We start from the raw sequence: 20,661 nt of genomic DNA, 5'->3' as shown, positions 1-20,661 counted from the left end.
TAATAGTGCTATGGGGTGGGCCCATGAGCCGTGAGATCCAAACACATGTCCAATTTCCACAAAAGGCCATAGATTTGTATACTTATTCATTCATTATATTTTTACTATATACTTAAACATTCATTCATTTCCCCCCCTTCTCTCTCTCAGGGCCCATCCTTTCTTTTTCTTTTACATGTTGTGCGTGTGTGTTGGGGGCCGACTTTTAGCAGAAAGCGGCTATCAGCTTTGCAGCCATCTTGAGCCATATACCCTGACATGAGACTTGGATTACAATAGCCTACAACAGCTGAGCACACTCTGATAATCTTGGTTTAGATACCTTGGGTGTGTGAGATTAAAGGTGTGTAACTTAAGAGTGTGACTTAGAAGTGTAGAGATCAGATTTAGAGACAAGACCTAAGGGCATGATTAAAGGTGTGACCAAAAGGCATGGCTTAGAAGTGAGACATATAAAAGGCAGAGGCAGACGGTAGAGAATCAGACACTTTAGAGAGAACAACTTGGTGTTAGTTATTAAACATTAGGCACTTGGCACTTGGAAGAAGAAACTTGGAACTTGGAGGAACTAGGGACTAGGAACTCAAGACATGGGACTTGGAGAGAAGAAGAGAGATTGAAACACACTCTGTCTGGTCTCCATTCTTCGAGTTCGTCCTCACTCTCTCTCTTGCTGAACCCTGACCCATGGACTGGAGTTGCAGCTTGGACAGGGATACAGTGGCCGCCAAACATGGGGCAGCCCGGGCCTCAACATTTTGCTCGGGCCGTGACACTTTTTGGCCGCCCGAACGTGGTGCTAGTGAGGTTCTCAACATTTTTTTGGCGCCCAATGTGGGGCAATTGCGGTTCTCAACGTGTGTGTGTGTGTGTGTGTGTGTGTGTGTGTGTGTGTGATGTGCATATGTAGATGCACATGCCACATCACACAAAGTCAGAGAATAACTCTGTAGCGTCAGTTTTTTCCCTCAATTTGGAACTACCATGTATGCATCATCAGGTGACAAGTACTTCTGTAGTACTGCAGTTGTCTTCTATACTAGAGCTAGTGACATTACTGGTTACATCACAGAATAAAGCCGTCTGCCCTACTTCTGTCCACCAACCTCCATTTTTATGTCTAAGAGGACTGTCTAGAAAATATATTTCCCAGAAAAAAAATAAATCCCAGAAGATTATTTTTCTAATCTGTCTGTCCTGTCTTCTAATATGTAGTATACTATTTATTTCTACTTACAAGTTTCCCTCCTGGAAATATGCCCCCTCCACCTCTGCTATATTACCATTTAAAATAGTTGAATTTGTATTTGACTGTTGAAAGAGTTGGTTTGATTTAGTTAAGTTGAGAAACATCTGTAGTGCTGAGGAAAGACATTACTGCCATATCCCCATGCCTGGAGAAGTATCTTACACACTGTAGAGATTTAGAAGTACCCTCTGGCAGGAGAGAAAACTCAACTGTAATCTTGTTGTAGGTTGTATTTTTACATTTCATTTTGTTTTTCTCTCTTACCACATCCTGATTTTGAAATAGATCATAGTGTAAGTTTGCTTTTTGTTTCCTCTTTCCTGTATTGCTTTTGTTTATAAATTGGACACAGGATATTTATCTGGCCTACCAGACTTTATTTTTTCTTTTCTGCATGTGGTACACTTAATTTTTTTACTCTTTCAATGGTCTCCATATGTTTTTCTTTAAAATGTAGAGAAGCTATTTCTAAATGATTCCAGAAAATTAACTAGAAGATAAAGGTTGAAGCGGAGTTTCTTCCCTTTCAATGGGAAGGTTTTATTCTTCTCCTGGGAGGGTTGTAGGGGTGGGAGGTTTAGTCTCCTTGTGTGTTAGATCTGAGTGCTTATCTGCAGGTCCTGGCAATCGGGTTCTTTGTTTCTCACCAACTGCTTGGCACCATTTGCTTTTGCTTTTCTTTTGTTTTCCAAGACAGGGTTTCTCTATGTAGCCCTAATTGGCCATGTAAACCAGGCTGGCCTGGAACTCACAGATCCAACTGCCTCTGCTTCCCAAGTACTAGGATTAAAGGGGTGTGCCACAATGTCTGGCTGCTGTTCGCTTTTGGAAGATCATCTCTTTACAGAAGGTTGGTTAGTACTTGCCCTGTATCTGTTTCGTAACAGTGTGCCCTACCCCAAGGCTGAAGCAACATCTGTTGTCTCTAGTTGTCTTTTCATAGTTGTATATTTATTTACTGGGAGATTGGGTCTCACCATGTAGCCCTGGCAGATCTGGAACTCTCTATAGACCAGATTTGCCTGTTTCAGTCTCCCTGTTGCTGGAACCAGAGACATGCACCACCATACCCAGCTTTAAAAAAAAAAAAAAAAAATACTGTGTGTGTGTGTGTGTGGTATGTGTTGTGTGTCCTATACATACAGGTAAATATTTGCAATGTGGAGGTCAGAGAACAATTTCAGGAATACATTCTTTCCATGATAAGATCCAGAGATCAAACTCAGGTGGTGACACTTGCCACATAAGCCTTTTATCTCCTGAGCCACCTTGCTGGCCCATCCCTCCTATTTTCTGTGAATTAAGAATCTGAGCAAAGTTTTACCAGGTTCCCACTTCAGGATCTCAAAAGGATAGAGCTGAAATGTCAACTGGAGCTATAGCCTCTATGTGGCTCCTCTAGTGACAGGTCAGCTTCTAGGCTCACAGTCCAGGGCACATTCCGATACTTGAGGGTCATTGGACAGAAATTCTTGAACTCTTGGATCTTGGCTGCCATTCTTGCCATGCCTCCTCTTAACATGGCTGCACATGTCCTTGAAGCCAGCAAGAGAGAATCAAGAGCAAAACCATCTCATACTAATATGAGATATAGTGGAGAGGTGTGACATCCCACCTTTCTGCCATGTTCTATGAATTATTAATAGAAGCATGTCACAGCTTCCTGTCTACATGGGGGATTACCAGGAGGAAGATTGTATGGGTTATTTTAGAATCTACTCCATGGCAGCTTCCTTTTAGGAAGTACATTTGGTGTAACAAATCTTTTTTGGAAGGTTCTTTGCAAAACTAAAACATCCTGTACATCAAGAAAACAGAATCTGGAAAACTAATTACTTGAGGAGTCACTGAAGTAGAAATATTCAGACTTGAGCGAGACTGTATCATTGAGTTTGTTTGTTTGTGACAGAATTTGTGTAAGCCGCCTGCAGGCTGGCTGGCCTTGAACTTCTGTGTATCCAGGGCTGGGCTTGAGCTCCCAGTCTTCCTGTTTCTATCTTCCAAATGCTGGATTATCTAGCACCTAGAGAATAGGTGATCTTAAAGAGATCATTACAGAAAAGACATCGATTTATTTTGTGTGGCCCCAAAAAGCAGCAAGCAGCAGGATCAATGGGTAAACATTACAGAGATGCCAGTCTCAGCTGTATAAAAAGAAGAGTTAAGTAGCATCGAGTGCAATGTAGTGTTTACAGAAATATGCAGATGTTGTGTAAAGCAACTGTTGGTGATAGTATGTGTGAGTGGGAGGGAGTACCAGTGGGACGGGGAAGAATGGATCTTCAGAGGCTGTATGTGAAGAACTTGAAAAGGCCTTTTTGGGTCCTTAAGAGAGTTCTGCCTCCGGATTTCTGAGTTCGAGGCCAGCCTGGTCTACAGAGTGAGTTCCAGGACAGCCAGGGCTACACAGAGAAACCCTGTCTCAAAAAGCCAGAGAGAGAGAGAGAGAGGGAGAGAGAGAGAGAGAGAGAGAGAGAGAGAGAGAGAGAGAGAGAGAGAGAGAATTCTGCCTTATCTGACAATGTCAGCATCCGAACTTGTCTGTTTTCAGTGCCAACAGCAGTGTGGCTTTGGGCTTCTCCTTAGGGTCTGACCACAGGACAGCTTTCCTTTGCCACCCTTCCACCTTTCTAATAGTGAGGTACATCTGCTTTTCAATGGTATATGTCACTTAACTAATTTATTATTATCATTATTTCTTTTGTGGGAGGGTACTATGTATCATGATATAAATGATGATCAGAGGACAGCTTGGGGAAGTTGATTTTCTCTTCACTGTATGGATTCCAGAAATTGAATTTATCTTAGTTACTGTTCTATCGTTATGAAGAGATACCATAGCCAAGACAACTCTTAGAAAAGAAAGCATTTAATTGGGGCTGGCTTACAGTTTTAGAGGGTTTTATTGTCATGGTGGGTAGCATGGTGCTGGAGTAGAAACTGAGAGGGATGGAGAGAGAGTGGGGGGAGTGAGAGGGAGGGAGGGAGGGAAGGAGAGATGGGAAGGGAGGGAGAGAGGGAGGAAGGGAGGGAGGGGGAGGGAGAGAGAGAGAGAGAGAGAGAGAGAGAGAGAGAGAGAGAGAGAGAGAGAAAGAGAGGAGAGAGAGAGACTGAGGCTGGGCTTGGCATGGGTTTTGGACATACTTCTGCCAAGGAGGCCATACTTCCTAATTATTCTAATCCTTTCAAACATTGCCACTCCCTGGTGATTAAAACATTCAAATGAGCCTATTGGGACAATTCTTATTCAAACCACCACTGAGCTTAAGTAGTCACTCTTGGAAGCCCAGTGGGTACCTTTAGGACTGAGCCATCTTGCGGACCTTAACCAATTCATTTAACAAATTCATTGCTCTCAAAAAGTAGTCAAGGAACTGTCTAAACGTGAGCTGAACAAGGACAACAGTAGACATGCCAAAGTGGACAGGGAGAAGCCCATGAGACCTCAAGGGAATAGAGGAAACTGAGAGCAGGAGAAATGTTCTTCTCCACAGAAGAACATTCCAATTGATCATTCAATTCCAAGCATTATATTCAATTCAATTCAATTCCAAGCCCTGACAAGATCCATGAATAGCATTATACAGAACGAGCAGGTAAACACACACACACACACACACACACACGCATGCAATAATCATTAATGAAAAGAGAGGCCACAAATTTGAAATACAGTAAAGAGGGATATTTGGGAAAGTTTGGAGGGAAGAAAAGGAAGGGAGAAATTATATAAATATAATATCAAAAATAAAGAATATTGAAGAAATATGAGAAAATAAAAGTATACTCTTGGATTAGGCAAGAAAAGGGGGCAGAAACACCCCCAAAACACTAGGAAAAAGGACTAATAAGGTTTCTACGTAGTTACAATTTACATTTCATATTTCCTAAAGTTCCTATAGGGTATTACTGATTAGAAAAGAAATGTTACAAATATATACCAATACAGAGATTATAGGAACTATAGTGAAGCACATAGAGACAAGCCACATGACTGGTGATTAAATTTATTTTATTTTTTTATTTTGTTTTGTTTCTTTGAGACAGTTTTTTATTTTGAGGCTGGAGAGGACATTTAATTCCCTGTGTGGCCCAGGTTGGCTTTGAACATGAAACTCTCTTGCCTCTTTCTCCCTAGAGCGTGTGTTGCAAGCATAAACCATCAAGCATGGCTCTGGAATGTATTTTATAACTTACCATCTTGCCATTTAAGCACATGCTTTGCTTTTATTGCATCTTACTGGCATTTTTAGTTCAAGTTTTATTAATTGTAAGCTAAGTGCTTATTTTATTTTTAGATTTTTTTTTTTACTTTATGTATATGTCTATGTGTACGTATTTGCACGTGTGTACAAGTGTTATCTTCAGAGCCCCAAAAGAGAGTGGTGCTCTTGCTATTCTAAAAAATTCTCTGGTTAGCTCATCTCTTGCAGATCATAAACCCAGTCTTTAATTTTAGATATCAATCCAGTCATTTACTCCAGGTGTCCTTTTGATTATCCATTGAATCAGCATTCCTTGACCCAGCCCTTTGATTTTTAGGAACCCAGGAATCTGCCTGAGTTCATAAACAAAAACTTAGCTGGGTGGGATCACTTCTCCCTAAGTCCGTTAATCTTCCATATGTTCTTCTGACAAGTTGCCTCACAGAGGAAGCTGCCTCTGTTCCTTTAGATCTTTGAAGCTCCTTTCATAATTCATATTGCATCCTTATATTTTGAATGGTTGAGATATTTTATTTATTTATTTATTTATTTACTGAGATATATTATTTATTCATTTATTTTATGTATATCTGTCTTCAGACACACCAGAAGAAAGCCTTCGGATCCCATTACAGATTGTTGTGAGCCACCATGTAGTTACAGGGAATTGAACTCAAGGATCTATGGAAAAACAGCCACTGCTCTTAACTGCTGAGCTGTCTCTCCAGCCCTGTGAAATTATATATTTTTGAACTCATGTTTTTTGGAGTTCATTTCCACAGCCTTAAGGGCTCTCCTGAAGGTCCCAGTGCTTACAATTTTGTTGATATGTTAGCCACATCTTCCCCTTAAGGACCTGTCTCTGATTATCACAGAGTCATTACGATTAACAGAGGACATCCCTTGAAGGAGGAATATAAAGTATGTACATTATTGTACAAACAAGCCTTACTCCCACCGCAGCCATTGACACTTGTGGAGGCCCACGAGGAACCATGTCATTCTGTCCCTACCAAGGCCATGATGGAGTGAGTAGTGGGAACTCAACTCTGGTCCTCTTCCAGAGCAAGAAGCACTATTAACCACTGAGCCATCTCTCCAGTCCCCAGAATGATTGCTTTTGTATTTATTTTGGCTAAAGCATTGCCAATACTTTTGACAGTCTGTTAACATTTCTTTAGAGGAAGATTAAGAAGATACTACAGTGCTGGTGTGATTTGATCACCTGGAAGGTCCTGTGGGTCTTCACGCCATTGTGTTTGGCTGACTTTTGTGGCATAGTGAGCTCAATGTGATAATGTTTTGTTTATTTTTCTTGAGACAGTGTTTGATTCTATAACTCAGATGGATGCTGAAGTCCCTGGATAGCCCAGGCTGGCTTTGAACTTGGAACTCTCTTGTCAACTGGACCTCAATGAGAGTGCTTTTCATGTTTCCTAAATATGTGCAAATAGTACATAGACATAAATATACATTTAAAAATTAAAGAATAAAATTGTGTATATGTTCCCCTTACTCCTTCAAGAATTATAATGCTGTTGTTTCAGCTGAGTTAATGAATATTATCTAAGATAATTCACTAATCAACATACACTGGTAATAAAGTCTTTCCATATGTGCATTTGACTTAGACTGTGCCACATCTGCACTCCAGACTACCGAGGAAATCAAAATACTAGTTGTTCAAGTGGAAGGTGGTGGTTGTTTTAATCAGATTTAATGAAGGTGAATTTTTAAACTTGATACCAGGGGAGAAAAACACTAATAAGCATGAATTATATTTAAATTTTAAGATGAGGAATTGTTTTTTGTTTAATAAAGAAATAATTGTTTGAAAAGTTGGTCATTTTAACCAGAATAATTGAATGGACAGATCTGGTGGCTAGTCTCAGGAACATGTGTCCCGTGCCCTGCATTAAATATGAGGAAATCCTTAAAAGGAGTCTGGACCATTGGACTCCTTACATTCTTTCCTGAGTAAGTCATAATATCATGACCAGTTGTACTGATGGGCATTGTTGCTCAATGACCTCTACTCTGTTCATCACTGGGAGTTCTGTAGAGCACATAGCTCTTGAAATGTTCACTTCATCACTAGGCAGAATTCTGTGGAAGAAACTATTCAAAGCTGTGGAAATAGCTGACCGGTAGACCACAGCTAATTTGCATCTATTCTGGGACATAGGGAGGAAGACAGGTCTGTGTGGACCCTAAAGCCAGAAGGTGGCAGATATTCAGAGTGGATACCAAATACTCTAGATAGACTAATCTACCCTTGCTGCTGCTGTCCAGATGACTTATGAAAATAACCCAAAACAGAGAAATGACTTCACATATGAAATGCAGTTGGAGGTAGAGCCAGGATGCCTGGAACAGGAACCTTCTGAGCAGGCTCCTCCCATGGGCTACATCCCTAGTCATGGAAAGGTTTTCTGAAACCCAGGCTGACCTCAAACTAAATATGTAGCTGAGGCTGATCTTGAACTCTTGACCCTCCCATCTCTACTTCCCAAATGCTGGGGTTATAGGCATGTATTACCACAAAGAAAGCTTTTTAATGAAAGCAGACTCATGGGAGCTTAAAAAGTGCAAACTGTATTTTTATTAATAATTATTTAAATTTTTTGTGCCTTTGGGGCTGAGAATTGAATTTTGGTTTTGATAGCCAAGTGCTCCACTTCTGTGCTATGTAGTCCCTTTTAAAATAATTTCATTTTATTTATTTATTTATTTATTTATTTATTTATTATAATAAAGTATTCATTTATTATTGTGTGGGGCAGTGTCATAGTTTTCTATTTCTGTGATGAGATATCATGACCAGGGCAACTTATAAAAGAAAGTATTGAATTGGGGGCTTGCTTGCAGTTCGTAACCATCATGGCAGGGAATGTGGTAACACACAGGCATGCTAGCTAAGAGTTCCCATTTTGAGACAGCAACCATGAGGCAGAGAAAGATCTAATTACAAATGATGTGGGCCTTTGAAACATCAAAGCCCTGCCCTAGGACACACCCCTTTCAACAAAGCCACACCTCCTAATCCTTCCCCAACTGTTCCACCAACTGCAGACCAAATATTCAATGTCTGAGCCTCTGGGGGCTATTTTCATTCAAACCACCACAGAGAGTCACACTAGACACAGCATGAGGATAGAGTTCAGAAAACACTGACAAGAGTTGATTCCCTCACTCTGCCATTGGCTCCTGGGGATTGACCTCAGGGCATCAAATTTGGTGGCAGATCTTTACCTACTAGGCCATTTCACCACCATTTTTCCACCCATTTTTAATTTTTTTTTTTAACTTTTTGAGATTTAAAAAAAATTAAAAAGCTTACGTGTGTGGATATTTTGTTTACATATATTCGCTTGACACGGGTACAGTACTTGCATAGACTAGAGGAGAACTTTGGATCCTCTGGAACTGGAGTTACTGATGGCTGTTAGCTGCCATATAAGTGGTGGGAACTGAACTTAGGTCTTCTGAAATAGCATCTCTCCAGTCTTCCCACCAACTTTATAGGGGCGGGAGTGTGGAATGTATGTGTGTTACAAGGCACATTGGGAGGTCAAAGAAGAACAAAGAACAACCTAAATTCTGTCCTTGACTTTCATCTGACTTGAGACAGTCTCTTTAGCTAGCTTTCCAGGCATCCTATTTCTGCCTCCCTACCCACCCTAGGCATGCTGGGATTACAGACACTACAGTGTCTTGGCTTTATATAGGTTCTAGGGATCTGAGGGCTCAGGTTCACACACTGGCATAGCAAGTGCTCAACCAGCTGAGCCATTTTCCAATCCTATTTTGTTTGCTGAGACAGAGTCTCATGTAGTCCTGGTTGATCTGGAAGCTGCTAAGTAGCTGAGGATAGCCTTGGAACTCCTGGTCCTCCTGCCTCCATTTCATAGTTGCTGTGGTTACTGGTGTTTTGTCACCATAGCGAAAGCTTCCTAAGGAAGGCAGATTCTGGGAAGTTTTTTTCTCAAATGCATGATGAGTCTCCACCACGGGTCATCTTTCTTTCCCTCCTTCTACGGGACAAGATTATCCTATGTCCTCTGTTTCCAAAGGGGACAGTATTACCTGCATCTCTATTGGACTTCTCTTTTGTTGTATACTCTGTTTGTAACAATGACATCACTTACTGCAGAATTGATTTTCATTGCTGAATCTCAGGTGGGAAATATGAAGTCTCTTACGAAAAAAAAAAAAAAAATAGAATTCTTTGGTTGTTGCTGCAACTCCCAGATGATTGGTTACAAATACCCTCAGTTGCTTCTGCATGTGTTGTAACTTAGATTCGAGGAAACTTACCCATTGAGACTCAGGTAATCAATGTTCTCCTGAACATAGAAAACCACTTAGGTCCAGTGATTAAGACGTAGTGGCATGGCCCTTTGCCTTCTTGGCCCAAATGCCTAGTCTGTCTGTCTATTGTCTTCTTATCCACATCTGTTCCTGGGGACCTTTGGACTTGGTCGCCCCATAGTTCTTATCATTCTTTAACTTCCCGTCAGAGCCAGTGTCACCCCCTAACCTGCCTTAATCAGAGCCAGCCACTTGATCTTGCTTTTGCCAAATTTGTCTGAATTCGGACAAAGCAGTCAGCCCAGCAGTCACAGGCTTGTGGACCCACTGAAAAAATTCAGAAAATGAGATGAATGCTGGGAATTTTTTTTTTTTTTTTTTGATCATTCCCCATGGAACTTGCTATTGCATAAAGTAGCTGTCAGCCATCTTACTTTTGATGTTGTACCAAAGCAAAGAATTAATGTGAAGCCGCAGTACAGAAAGTTGAATACTACCTAGGTTGCTTTCCACCTTGTTTAAGACTGTCTGCTTGTAAACCAAGAGGCAAACCCATTATCTTTTTCTGCATAACAATCTACCCTGAACTCAGTGACTTATGAGCATGGTAAGCAGTTTTGACAGATGGGTTCTTCAGCTCTGCTAGTCTGAAATTGCTCTTGAGGTGCTGAAGAGTTTTTGTGGCTTCACTAACATGCATGTCAGTTAGCAAGCAGGACCTCCTGAATTGCGGCAGAACAGGGCAAACTCCTTGACTCGTTCAGATGTTGCAGCTAGGAGTTAACAGGGTTGTGGCCACAGAGGCATTATTCATGGGGCAGAATACTACTGTAAATGACAAGCAAAAATGGAAAACTCAGTGGATGAGCTTCTAATCCCAGCACTCCAGAGACAGAGGCAGGCAGATCTGTGAGTTCAAAGCCAGCCTGTTCTACACAGTGAGTGCCAGGATAGCCAGCACTAAATAATGAGACTCTCTCTAAAAAGCAAAAAAAGCAAAAAAAAAAAAAAAAAAAAAAAAAAAAAAAAAGAACACCCCAAACAAACCAAAGTAGAAAGTAGAAAAGTCCAGCTTTGTTTTAAACATGTGAGTGCTGAGTAATGATGTCACTCTGTTTCAGACCTCTTTATTGTGCAAAGCTGCTATCCATGCAGGGATCATCGCAGATGAACTAGGTGGCCACATCAACCTGCTTCAGAGCAAAGGGATAAGTCACTATGAAGGAACCCTGGCCAATGGTGTGCTCTCCCGGCAGTAAGTACTTTGCTTGTGTTCTGAGAGGAGAAAGCCCTGAGGCCATAATTAATCAGCTTGCAGTTTTGAAAGGACGACAGGGATGTAATGACAAGTGACAGTCAGCCGAGAAAATATTTGTGATATATGGGGGCTACCAAAATGGCTCAGCTATTAAGAGTATTTGTTGCTCTACAAAAGAACCCAAGTTTTCATAACCATCTGTGATGCGAGTGCTAAAGTATCTTCTTCAGGCACTAGGCCTACAAGTGGTGCACATACATTAAGGCAAAACACTCATGTAATTAAAAAATAAAGTAAATAAACCCTTAAGAATGTACGAGAGACGGGCCAGGCGGTGGCGCACGCCTTTAATCCCAGCACTTGGGAGGCAGAGGCAGGCGGATTTCTGAGTTCGAGGCCAGCCTGGTCTACAGAGTGAGTTCCAGGACAGCCAAGGCTATACAGAGAAACCCTGTCTCGAAACCCCCCCCCCAAAAAAAAGAAAAGAATGTACGAGAGTTGTTTAAACAACATTTATAGTCTTTATATAGAAAATATATGTAGTAACAAGAGAGCTTTCTGGTTATGTGGGCACGTAAGTTAAAATGGCAGAGGACTGAGCCCTGGTGTAGGAGATTTCTTGCAGTCCCAGCTGCACCTGTTGAAGAAGATTAAATCTTATTCCTTTTGAGGTTTTATAGTTTCAGGAAATTACTTAAGTTATCTCCAATTTTACTTAATCCTGAAGGAAACAGGGAATTGAACTATTCATAGAACCACTGAGTGCTCCCTACCCATAAAGATTCCTAGAGACTATTTTTAAGGAGTAAATAGGGGGCTGCAATAGAAGATAGATAGATGATAGATAGATAGATAGATAGATAGATAGATAGATAGATAGATAGATAGAGACTAGATATGTAGATACATATATACAGACATTGATGATAGATAGGCAGTCAGATAAATGATAGATGATAGGCAGATAGATAGACATAGATAGATAGATAGATAGATAGATAGATAGATAGATAGACAGACAGATAGATAGCAATGACTTTTATTATGTGTTAGCATCTCAGTGTGATACTTGTCTCAGTTTGCTTCATGGGGTTGGGATATGTAAATTGATTTAAACATTTCAAACTAAGCTTTGTATACATTCGGATATCCTTAGAGTTTAGGAGATGTACAGAGCTGCTAATATAGGCTAATACTATAGGCTGCTCCAAGTTGCAGATACTCACATACCTGAGAGGCAGTAATGAGTGGAGAAGGAGGCTCCCTGCAGATGGGTAGTGAGGAAGAGGTGCTCCTGGAAACTCCAGGTCTTCCCTACCCCCATCATTCCCACCCACTCCCACCAGGTCTCCCTTGTACTCTGTTGGTCCCTGGAAATGTTTCCTTTCACTATGATGGTGAATTGAACAAGTTTCCACAGTTTTAGTCTCAAGGATAATGCTCAGGACAGAAGCAGCACGCAGGTTCTGATCCATATGTAGGAAATTAATCAGGATTCTCTTCTGCACTCCACTCTCTGCATGGCATTAGTCTTACTATTTTACCCTACTCCACCTTTTAATTATTGTTTTCTGCTGACCATGAACATGATCCTTCCACTGTCGCTAAAGTTCTGGGATTACAAGTATACACTCAGTTTATTCAATGCTGAAGATCAAAATGCTGAAGCTCTGGATATGCTGGGCAAGTTCTCAATTCCCAAGCCACACTCTTAGCATCCCAGATCCCTCTTGCACACAGGAAACACAAGGCTATATTTCATTGTTCCATCCTTGTGCTGGATGTTACGTGACACAAGCTAGTCATCTGAGAGGATTTAAAAAAAAAAAAAATGTCTCTATAAGATGGCACCGTAGGCAAGCCTTTGGAGTATTTGCTTAATTAGTGATTGACAATTAGGAGGGCCCGGGCTATTGTGGGTGGGGCCATCCCTGGGCTGGTAGCCCTGGGTTCTGTTAGAAAACAAGCTGAACCTCCATGGTCTCTGCATTAGCTCCTGCTTTCAGGTTTTTACCCTGCTCATTTCCTGTCCTGACTTCACATGATGATAAACCCTGACCAAGAAAATCCTCATAAGAATGTGGACTATCTTGCTTGGTAGGAAGCCCACTACAAGCATGTATGGTGTTGTATGGTGTCTTAGTACTTGGGAGTCTAAAGTCAGTGGACTGTGAATTCCAGCTAGCCTGGGCTGTATATACCGAGATCCAGTGTCTGAAAACCTGGGGGTAAGAGGTCACTTTATCAGTAGTAGATAGGTTCTCAAGTTAGCATAGGTCTGATTGAATCTGATGTCATTTTGAGAAAGTACATAAATATATTATAGTTTAACAAAGGTGTGGACCAACAACATTGCTTTTAAAGGAAAACACACCAGGCAGTCATGGCACATGCCTTTAATCACAGAGGCAGGCGGATTTCTGAGTTCGAGGCAAGCCTAGCCTACAGAGTGACTTCCAGCTGACAACCAGGGCTACACAGAGAAATCCTATTTCAAAAAAACAAAACAAAAAATACAGGAAAATGTATTCTACGTTTTTGAAAGAAAAAGAAAAAAGTTCACTTCAGAAATAACAAGTAAAAACTGAGTTTAAAATTCTTTTCCAGGTTGGGGGCTTGGCCCAGGCTCCTGGCAGCAGGGTTTAGAAGGAGCACCTGGGGTTAGAACAGAAGTTGGTTATGTGACCTTCATGAAAGAAGACAGTCATGGATAATGGGAAACGGGAGGAACAAAGCTCAGGGTAAACAGTCAAAGGCTGAGGAAAAGTGCCAGAGAGGAGAGGAGATGGCTGTCGGCTAGTCGTGTGTGTAGACAAATGGGCTGGCTGGCAAGTGGCTGAGGAGAAAGGACACAACCATCTCCCATTTGGGGTGGAGGTGGTTGCTGGTAGAAACGTTCTGATCTAAGACTCGGAGAGACAGTACAAGCCCTGCTGGATTGGATACACAAGATTGTCCACTGAGGATAGGGTGTGTGCTGCACACAGCACTGGGAGCTTCCGTTTAGTGCTCCTCGCCCACCATGAGGTCCTGTTTGCTTTTGGTTTTTTCCAGGTAGGATTTTATCAATGAAGAGATCACTGAGTGTTCTTTTCTCAGGGATAATTTTTTGTTTTGTTTTAAGAACCGGTCTCAGCCTAAGCTAACCTGCAGCTTACTATTAGCCAGGCTGGCCTTGAACTCCTGTTTCCTCTTCCCAAGCCTTGGTGTCACAGGCATGTATCCCCATGCTCAGCAGGGTGCTTCTAGAGAATGTTGCCATCCCTGAAATAAATTAAATTAGACCTTACATACACTTTTTCTTTTTTCCTTTTCTTTCCTTTCCCACATTTACTTTCCCCCCTCCCCTCCCCTCCCCTCCCCTCCCCTCCCCTCCCCTCCCCTCCCCTCCCCTCCCCTCCCCTCCCCTCCCCTCCCCTCCCCTCCTCTTCTCTTCTCTTCTCTTCTCTTCTCTTCTCTTCTCTTCTCTGTTTTAACAGTTTGCCTATGTAGCCCTGGCTTGGAACTTGTTATGTAGACTAGGTTGGTCTCAAACTCAGGGAGATCTGCCTGCCTTTGCCTCCTGAGCGATAATATTAAAGGTGTGTACCACCACACCCAGCTAATACATATGTGTATACACAAACTACATATACTTAAGATTTTTATCTTATTTTTTATGTGTATGAGCATTTTGCTTGCATGCATGTACATGCACCATGTGAATGCCTCATGCCCAAAGAAATCATACATATATTTTTATGTACGTATCGACCTCAAACTTTGAAAGATTGAAGACAAAAAACATGAAAACAGTTGAATTAAAAGTAGGTTTCAGCTGGGCACATACCTTTAATCCCAGCACTTGGGAAGCAGAGGCAGGCAGATATCTGAGTTCGAAGCCAGCCTGGTCTACAGACAGAGTGAGTTCCAGGACAGTCAGGTCTACACAGAGAAACCGTGTCTCGAGAAACAAAAAAAAAAAAAAACAAACAAAAATAAAAGTAGGTTTCATTCTTTCAATTACCTATGTAGCAATTAAACTTAATGTGTAAATATAATTTTTAAATAATTTTAAATTAAATTTGCATACCAAAGATGTGTGTAAATGTGAATGAGTTGCAGCTTCTAGGGAATTGGTGGTATATTGTAGTTATTTGAACTAATTTTCTTTTTTTCTTTTTTTTTTTTTTTTTTTTTTTTTTTTTTTTGGTGGGAGTAGAAAGCCTAGAATTATACCAAGGACTGTACTTCCTCCTGGCTCTTGTGATTTCTCCCTGATCCTTGTTCTGAAAAGGGCGTCAACGTATGTGAAACCAGTCCCCCCCCCCTACTTGTTTAGATCCCAGACCTTCAGGGAGCAGCTGTTTTTATTTGTGATGTTTTGTCCTTGGGGAACCACCGTACTTGCGGTCATTGAACTTCTGTTCCCACACATGATGGCTTGGTACTCAGGAAAAACAACACAGAAGGAAGTGTTGCAGCTGAGGAAGAAAGGGTCCCTAAAGCAAATATCCAGACTCTTCTGGGATTCATGCAGGGGTCAGGCCACTTCCTCGATTTGAGTAGGCTGGAATGGAATCAGGAAGAAGGCCTGACCTCATCCCGAGGAGGAGGAGGAGGCGCTGACCATCAGAAGGAAAAGCCTTTCCTTTGTATTTACCTCAGATTGTTCCAGACTGTCTGTCTCTGGAGCCCTGGGGGAGGCTTCTTATTCCTGTAATTTGATGGAGTTTGTTTACCCCATGTGGATTCCTCAGAGACCTGTCTTCCCATAGGTGGTAGTTTTTAAGGAGAAGGTTTGTCTACCCTTAATGTGACTCTGTCCCATTTAGTTCATTGGACAGAGTGAAATGGCCATCAGAAGCCAGCTGATAATGGAGAAAAACCAGGCAGATAGCCATTAGCAGAACCAACCATCCCTCGGGTCTGCACTTTTGAGTGAAAATTTTGTTGTATTACATTTTAAAAGTGTGTGTGTGTATGTGTGTGTGTGTGTGCGCGTGTGTGTGTGTGCGTGTGTGTGTATGTATGTGTGTGTGTGCGTGTGTGTATGTGTGTGTGTGTGTGCGTGTGCGTGTGTGTGTGTGTGTATGTGTGTGTGTGTGTGTGTGTGTGTGTGCATGTGCACATGTGCATTCATATGCCAGAGCATTCATGTGGAAGTCAGAGGACAACCTGTAGACGTGGGTTTCAGGGATCTCTCAGTGGGCCCATTATCAACTGAGCAGCTCACGAGACCCATATCTTCATATTCAAAACTTAACCTTTCCACACTTATCCTCTCTGATTGACAACAAAATAGAAAAGTAAATATTTCAGTGCCCGGTGACAGTGAGAACACACATCAGGGTTCATGGTTGATGTGATTCTTTGGGGGCCACGATTTTTGTGTAGACCTTTATGTTGTGAAGCCAAGAGAAAGAAAATTGAGCTATCAGATAAAAGAGAGGCTCTTAATGAATTGTAAATGTATTCCCAACAGTATATGTATTCCCAACCCTTTTCCAGAGGGTTCTCAAAAAGGAAGTGTGCTTGAGGTGCACGATGTGAAATTCCCAAATAATCAATACAAATATTAAGTTTGAAGAAAAAACTACTGTAAGACCCCTAGTTATACCATATATATATATATATATATATATATATATATATATATATATACACACCAAGGCCTTTTACCAGCATATCACAGAGACACCTGCCTGTCCATATTTACTCCAATATATGGAGTCATACCAGATGTCCATTAGAGATGAATGGATAAAGAAGATGGTACACACAAAGGAGTTCTGTTTTGGGATGAACTTGGGGTGTTTGCGGGAGAATAGACCCACAGATCATTATATTCAGCAAGATTAGGAAGACCCAGGACCATAAAACTGGGATGAGGATCATGGCAAAGCTGAGACTACATAACAAGACTCTATCTTAAGGATAACAGGGACAAACTAGAAGGGAGATGTGCAGGTTTTTTATGGGAGAGAGGGGCCTCAGTTGAACTGCGTCTATCAAATTGGCTTGTGGGTATCTTCTTGATTGATGACTGATATTGGAGGGCCCAGACAACTGGATGGTGCCAGCCCTGGGCAGGTGGTCCTTCATGGTATAAGAAAGCAGACTGGGCAAGCCTCAAGCAGCACTCCTTCATGTCCTCTGCTTTACTTCTTGCCTCCAGGTTTCTGTCTTTAGTTCTTGCCTTGACTTGGTGATGAAGTCTGATTGAAGACTTTTGAAGTGAAGTAAACCTTTTCCCCTCCAGATGCTTCTTTGTTACAGTAATAGAAAGCACTAGGATAGATGACCTTAGGTCAGGGAAGCCATGGAGAGTTCCGGATGAGGGTGCCCGAGGGTAAATACAACGTAACCTTGTGTACATGTGTGACAATTTCATGCTTATATGCATTTAATTAATGCACACTATTACTAAAGGTCATGTCTCACAGTCTGGCCTCTGTCACCTGTCTTTGTTTTTTGTTTTGTTTTGTTTTAAAATTTATGACAGTTCTTGAGTTAGCTGACCCTTAAGATGCTGGTGTAAATGATATCGGAAAGGCATCAGGACTGTGGTCCTGGCTGCATGCGGTAAGCAGCTCTCTCATGTGCGCCCTATCTGTCTTCTTTATTTCAGTGGTTCTTTGTCGGAAAAGCGATTTCTGTTTACATCCCCAGGTAAGAATCATGCTTTTCTCAAGTTATTGTTTACAAGTCTACAGTGGGAATTTAGTCCTGCAAACCCCAGGACTATGTAGTTATGTAGTTCAAGAATTTTCTGGCATATTGGTTTGTTTGTTTGTTTGTTTGTTTTAATTTTGTTTTGTTTCCCCTTTGGTCATCCTGGGCCTGATCTTTGCTAGGCAAGTGACCTACCTCAACATAGAGGCAAGAGGGTCAGGAGTTCAAGACTGTCCTCAGGTTTATAGCCAGCCTGGGCTACATGAGACCTCTCTCTAAGAACAACTAATAGTAAATGTGTGCATACATGCATACATACGTACATACATATATACATATGCATATATACCCACACATACCACAATAATAAGTAGTAACATACTATACGTTTTTCAGTTAACTTTAAATTCTGAGTATTTTTAAGTTTACTACTATATATGGATATGCCATTAGTTAACCATTCTCCTCCACAATATTTAAGTTGTTACATTTTCCTGAAATTTCACTCTTATGAATGACATGGGTGAAATTTACCTGTATTTTATATCCTACTTTTTTATTTTATTTTATTTAAAAAAAAAAAAAAAACCTTTTGTTCATGAACTATACGATTCTGCTTTGGTTGTTGTTAGTTCTCTGAGGCAGGGTCTCTCTCTGTTACCCTAGGTGGACTGGAACGAGATATATAAATCAGGCTGGCCTCAAACTCACTAAGATCCACCTGCCTTTGCCAGTCCAGTGCTGGGATCAAAGGCATGCATCGATATGTCCAGCAGACATTTTCACCTTTAATTGTCCTTTATTTTCTTCCCAAGGGTCACAAAGAAAGGTGCAGAGTGATATCCTCCATTTGTGTATAGTTTATACAGCCAAAGGCCTATTCTGGGACAGGAGAGCCTGTTCATTTGAGGCAGAAAGAGTAGCCGAGAAGCATGGCGCTTGCAGTAGCAGAGTGGCATGCTGCTTGAGAACATCGGGCTGCACTTCCTCTTCAGTTAATGAACCACGGCTCTGACAATGAGAATATTCCCCACAGCTTCCCACCCTTAGGAACACTTACCTGTCAAACCTCCCGCCAGCTGTGGACACTGAGTCTCAGAGCCTCACCCAGCCATAGGCAGCTTCCTCCCTTGACCAGTCTAATTCTGATTTGGGGAATTGACTTGAACCCAGTGAGAAGCTTAGAGTAAGAGCTAATCCTAGGGAACATGGAACAAACACTGCACTTTTTTGGGTAGAGGAACAATTTTATGTTTCCATATTTAGCTCAGACTTTACTTTGTAACATCATAGGCAAACATGTATTCATACAAAGCATGTTCAACAAAGCAGTTTTGCTTATTTTATTTTTTTAAAGATTTATTTATTTATTTTATGCATATGAGTACACTATTGCTTTCTTCAGACACACCAGAAGAGGGCATCAGATTGTATTACAGATGGTTGTGAGCCACCTTGTGGTTTCTGGGAATTGAACTCAGGGCCTCTGGAAAAGTAGTCAGTGCTCTTAACTGCTGAGCCAACTCTCCAGCCCCTTTATTTTATTTTTTGAGATAGTGTCTCACTGTGTGTATGTATCCCTGTATCCTTGGCTGGCCTGGAACGCACATAGATTCTCTTGCCTCTGTTCCCTGAGTGTTGGGGTTAATGCTGTACACCACTGCACTCAGCTCTGAAGCTGAGTTCTTTGTATGTTTGTGAGTTATGTGATATTTGTGTTGTAACAGTGGCTTTCTCCTCTAGGAATGAATATTACAACCGTGGCTATTCCATCAGTGATCTTCATTGCCCTCCTTCTGACTGGAATGGGGATCTTTGCAATCTGTAGAAAGTATGTGAATTTACACTTTTTTCAATTTTTCTCTAATTATATACATGAACACTTTATTAGTTGAATTTTCTCATCACTCTGACAAAAGTACCTTAAGGACGGAGGAAGGGTTGGTTAGGGCTCACAGTTTGAAGACACATAGTCTGCCCATCACGGTTAGGAAGGACAGGAACAAAAGTGTGATTGTAGCTGGTCACATCACATCTACAGGATGTCAGGACCCTGGCCCAGGGAATGGTACCATCCCTGACTTCCTATATAGATCCTATAGATGGATCTTTCTATCTAGGCACATGGTTATAGACAAACCCAGAGGTGATTTTCAACCAAGTGGAATAATCATAACTAACATTAATAAACCTCAAAAAGTTTACTCCTCTGGTACATATGTATGCTTCTAAAGAAGCAGCATGCCTTCTTTAGAAATGAAATGTTGATATTTTGCAAGCAATTTGGGTCCAGATGTTAGCATAGGAATTATCCAGCACTACATTCTATGGCTTCCCACATGAACACTGCTGGACCAACATCTGGAAGCTGACACGTTCCCTGTGGAATCTCCCTTGTTCCGCCACCCAATGGAAACTGTATTAGAAAGAAGACCCAGCACCTGCCTTCGGCTCCTACCATGTCCCTAGATGGCCCAGCAATGTCTGATGTAGCTGTTTGCTCTTGGAACAAAGGCAGTCACTATGATGGGTATTGAATCTTTTTCATAACTCTATATGGTATTTTTATTATTATAACAAATGATAGAAGTTGGATTTAAACAAAAAATAAGAAGTATTCTCAGGTTTTCTTTTTACAATTTAAAAAGCTTTAGAACTATAAATATTACATTAGTATGAATAGAATGTCGAATCATTGTACACCTTCAACATAACTGATAATGATGATTGCTTTTAAAGGCACCTATAATTTGTATTTTATAGAAAATAGAATATAAAAGTGATCCTTACAAATTACTTAAGGGTTTTAGTGGTTTTTCTGAGCCATTGAGAAAATCAAGTAATAATGCATTGCTTTCTAGTATACAAAATAAAATTAGTATGCATCTCTCAGTGAATATGTGACCTTAATTATAAGATATATTTACATATGATCATACACACACACACAGAGCTTTTTAAGCATGTGACAGCATCTAGCAAAT

The 20,661-nt window shown here is 41.1% G+C and overlaps 1 protein-coding gene across 1 annotated transcript in view; it reads left to right on the top strand.

The window, feature by feature from the left end:
* Positions 1 to 20,661, top strand: part of LOC117701926 (discoidin, CUB and LCCL domain-containing protein 1-like) — a 72,278-nt gene that overhangs the window by 44,859 nt on the left and 6,758 nt on the right. Inside the window, exons 7-9 of the mRNA XM_076928180.1 lie at positions 10,887 to 11,020; positions 17,634 to 17,674; positions 19,421 to 19,508. Of these exons, the coding sequence (XP_076784295.1) occupies positions 10,887 to 11,020; positions 17,634 to 17,674; positions 19,421 to 19,508 (263 nt within the window). The remainder of the gene's footprint in view (positions 1 to 10,886; positions 11,021 to 17,633; positions 17,675 to 19,420; positions 19,509 to 20,661) is intronic.

Source organism: Arvicanthis niloticus, unplaced genomic scaffold (genome assembly GCF_011762505.2).
Source record: "Arvicanthis niloticus isolate mArvNil1 unplaced genomic scaffold, mArvNil1.pat.X pat_scaffold_331_arrow_ctg1, whole genome shotgun sequence".
NCBI classification, from domain to species: domain Eukaryota; kingdom Metazoa; phylum Chordata; class Mammalia; order Rodentia; family Muridae; genus Arvicanthis; species Arvicanthis niloticus.
The sequence above is the reverse complement of the archived record's forward strand: the minus strand, read 5'-3'. Positions and strand labels throughout refer to the sequence as shown.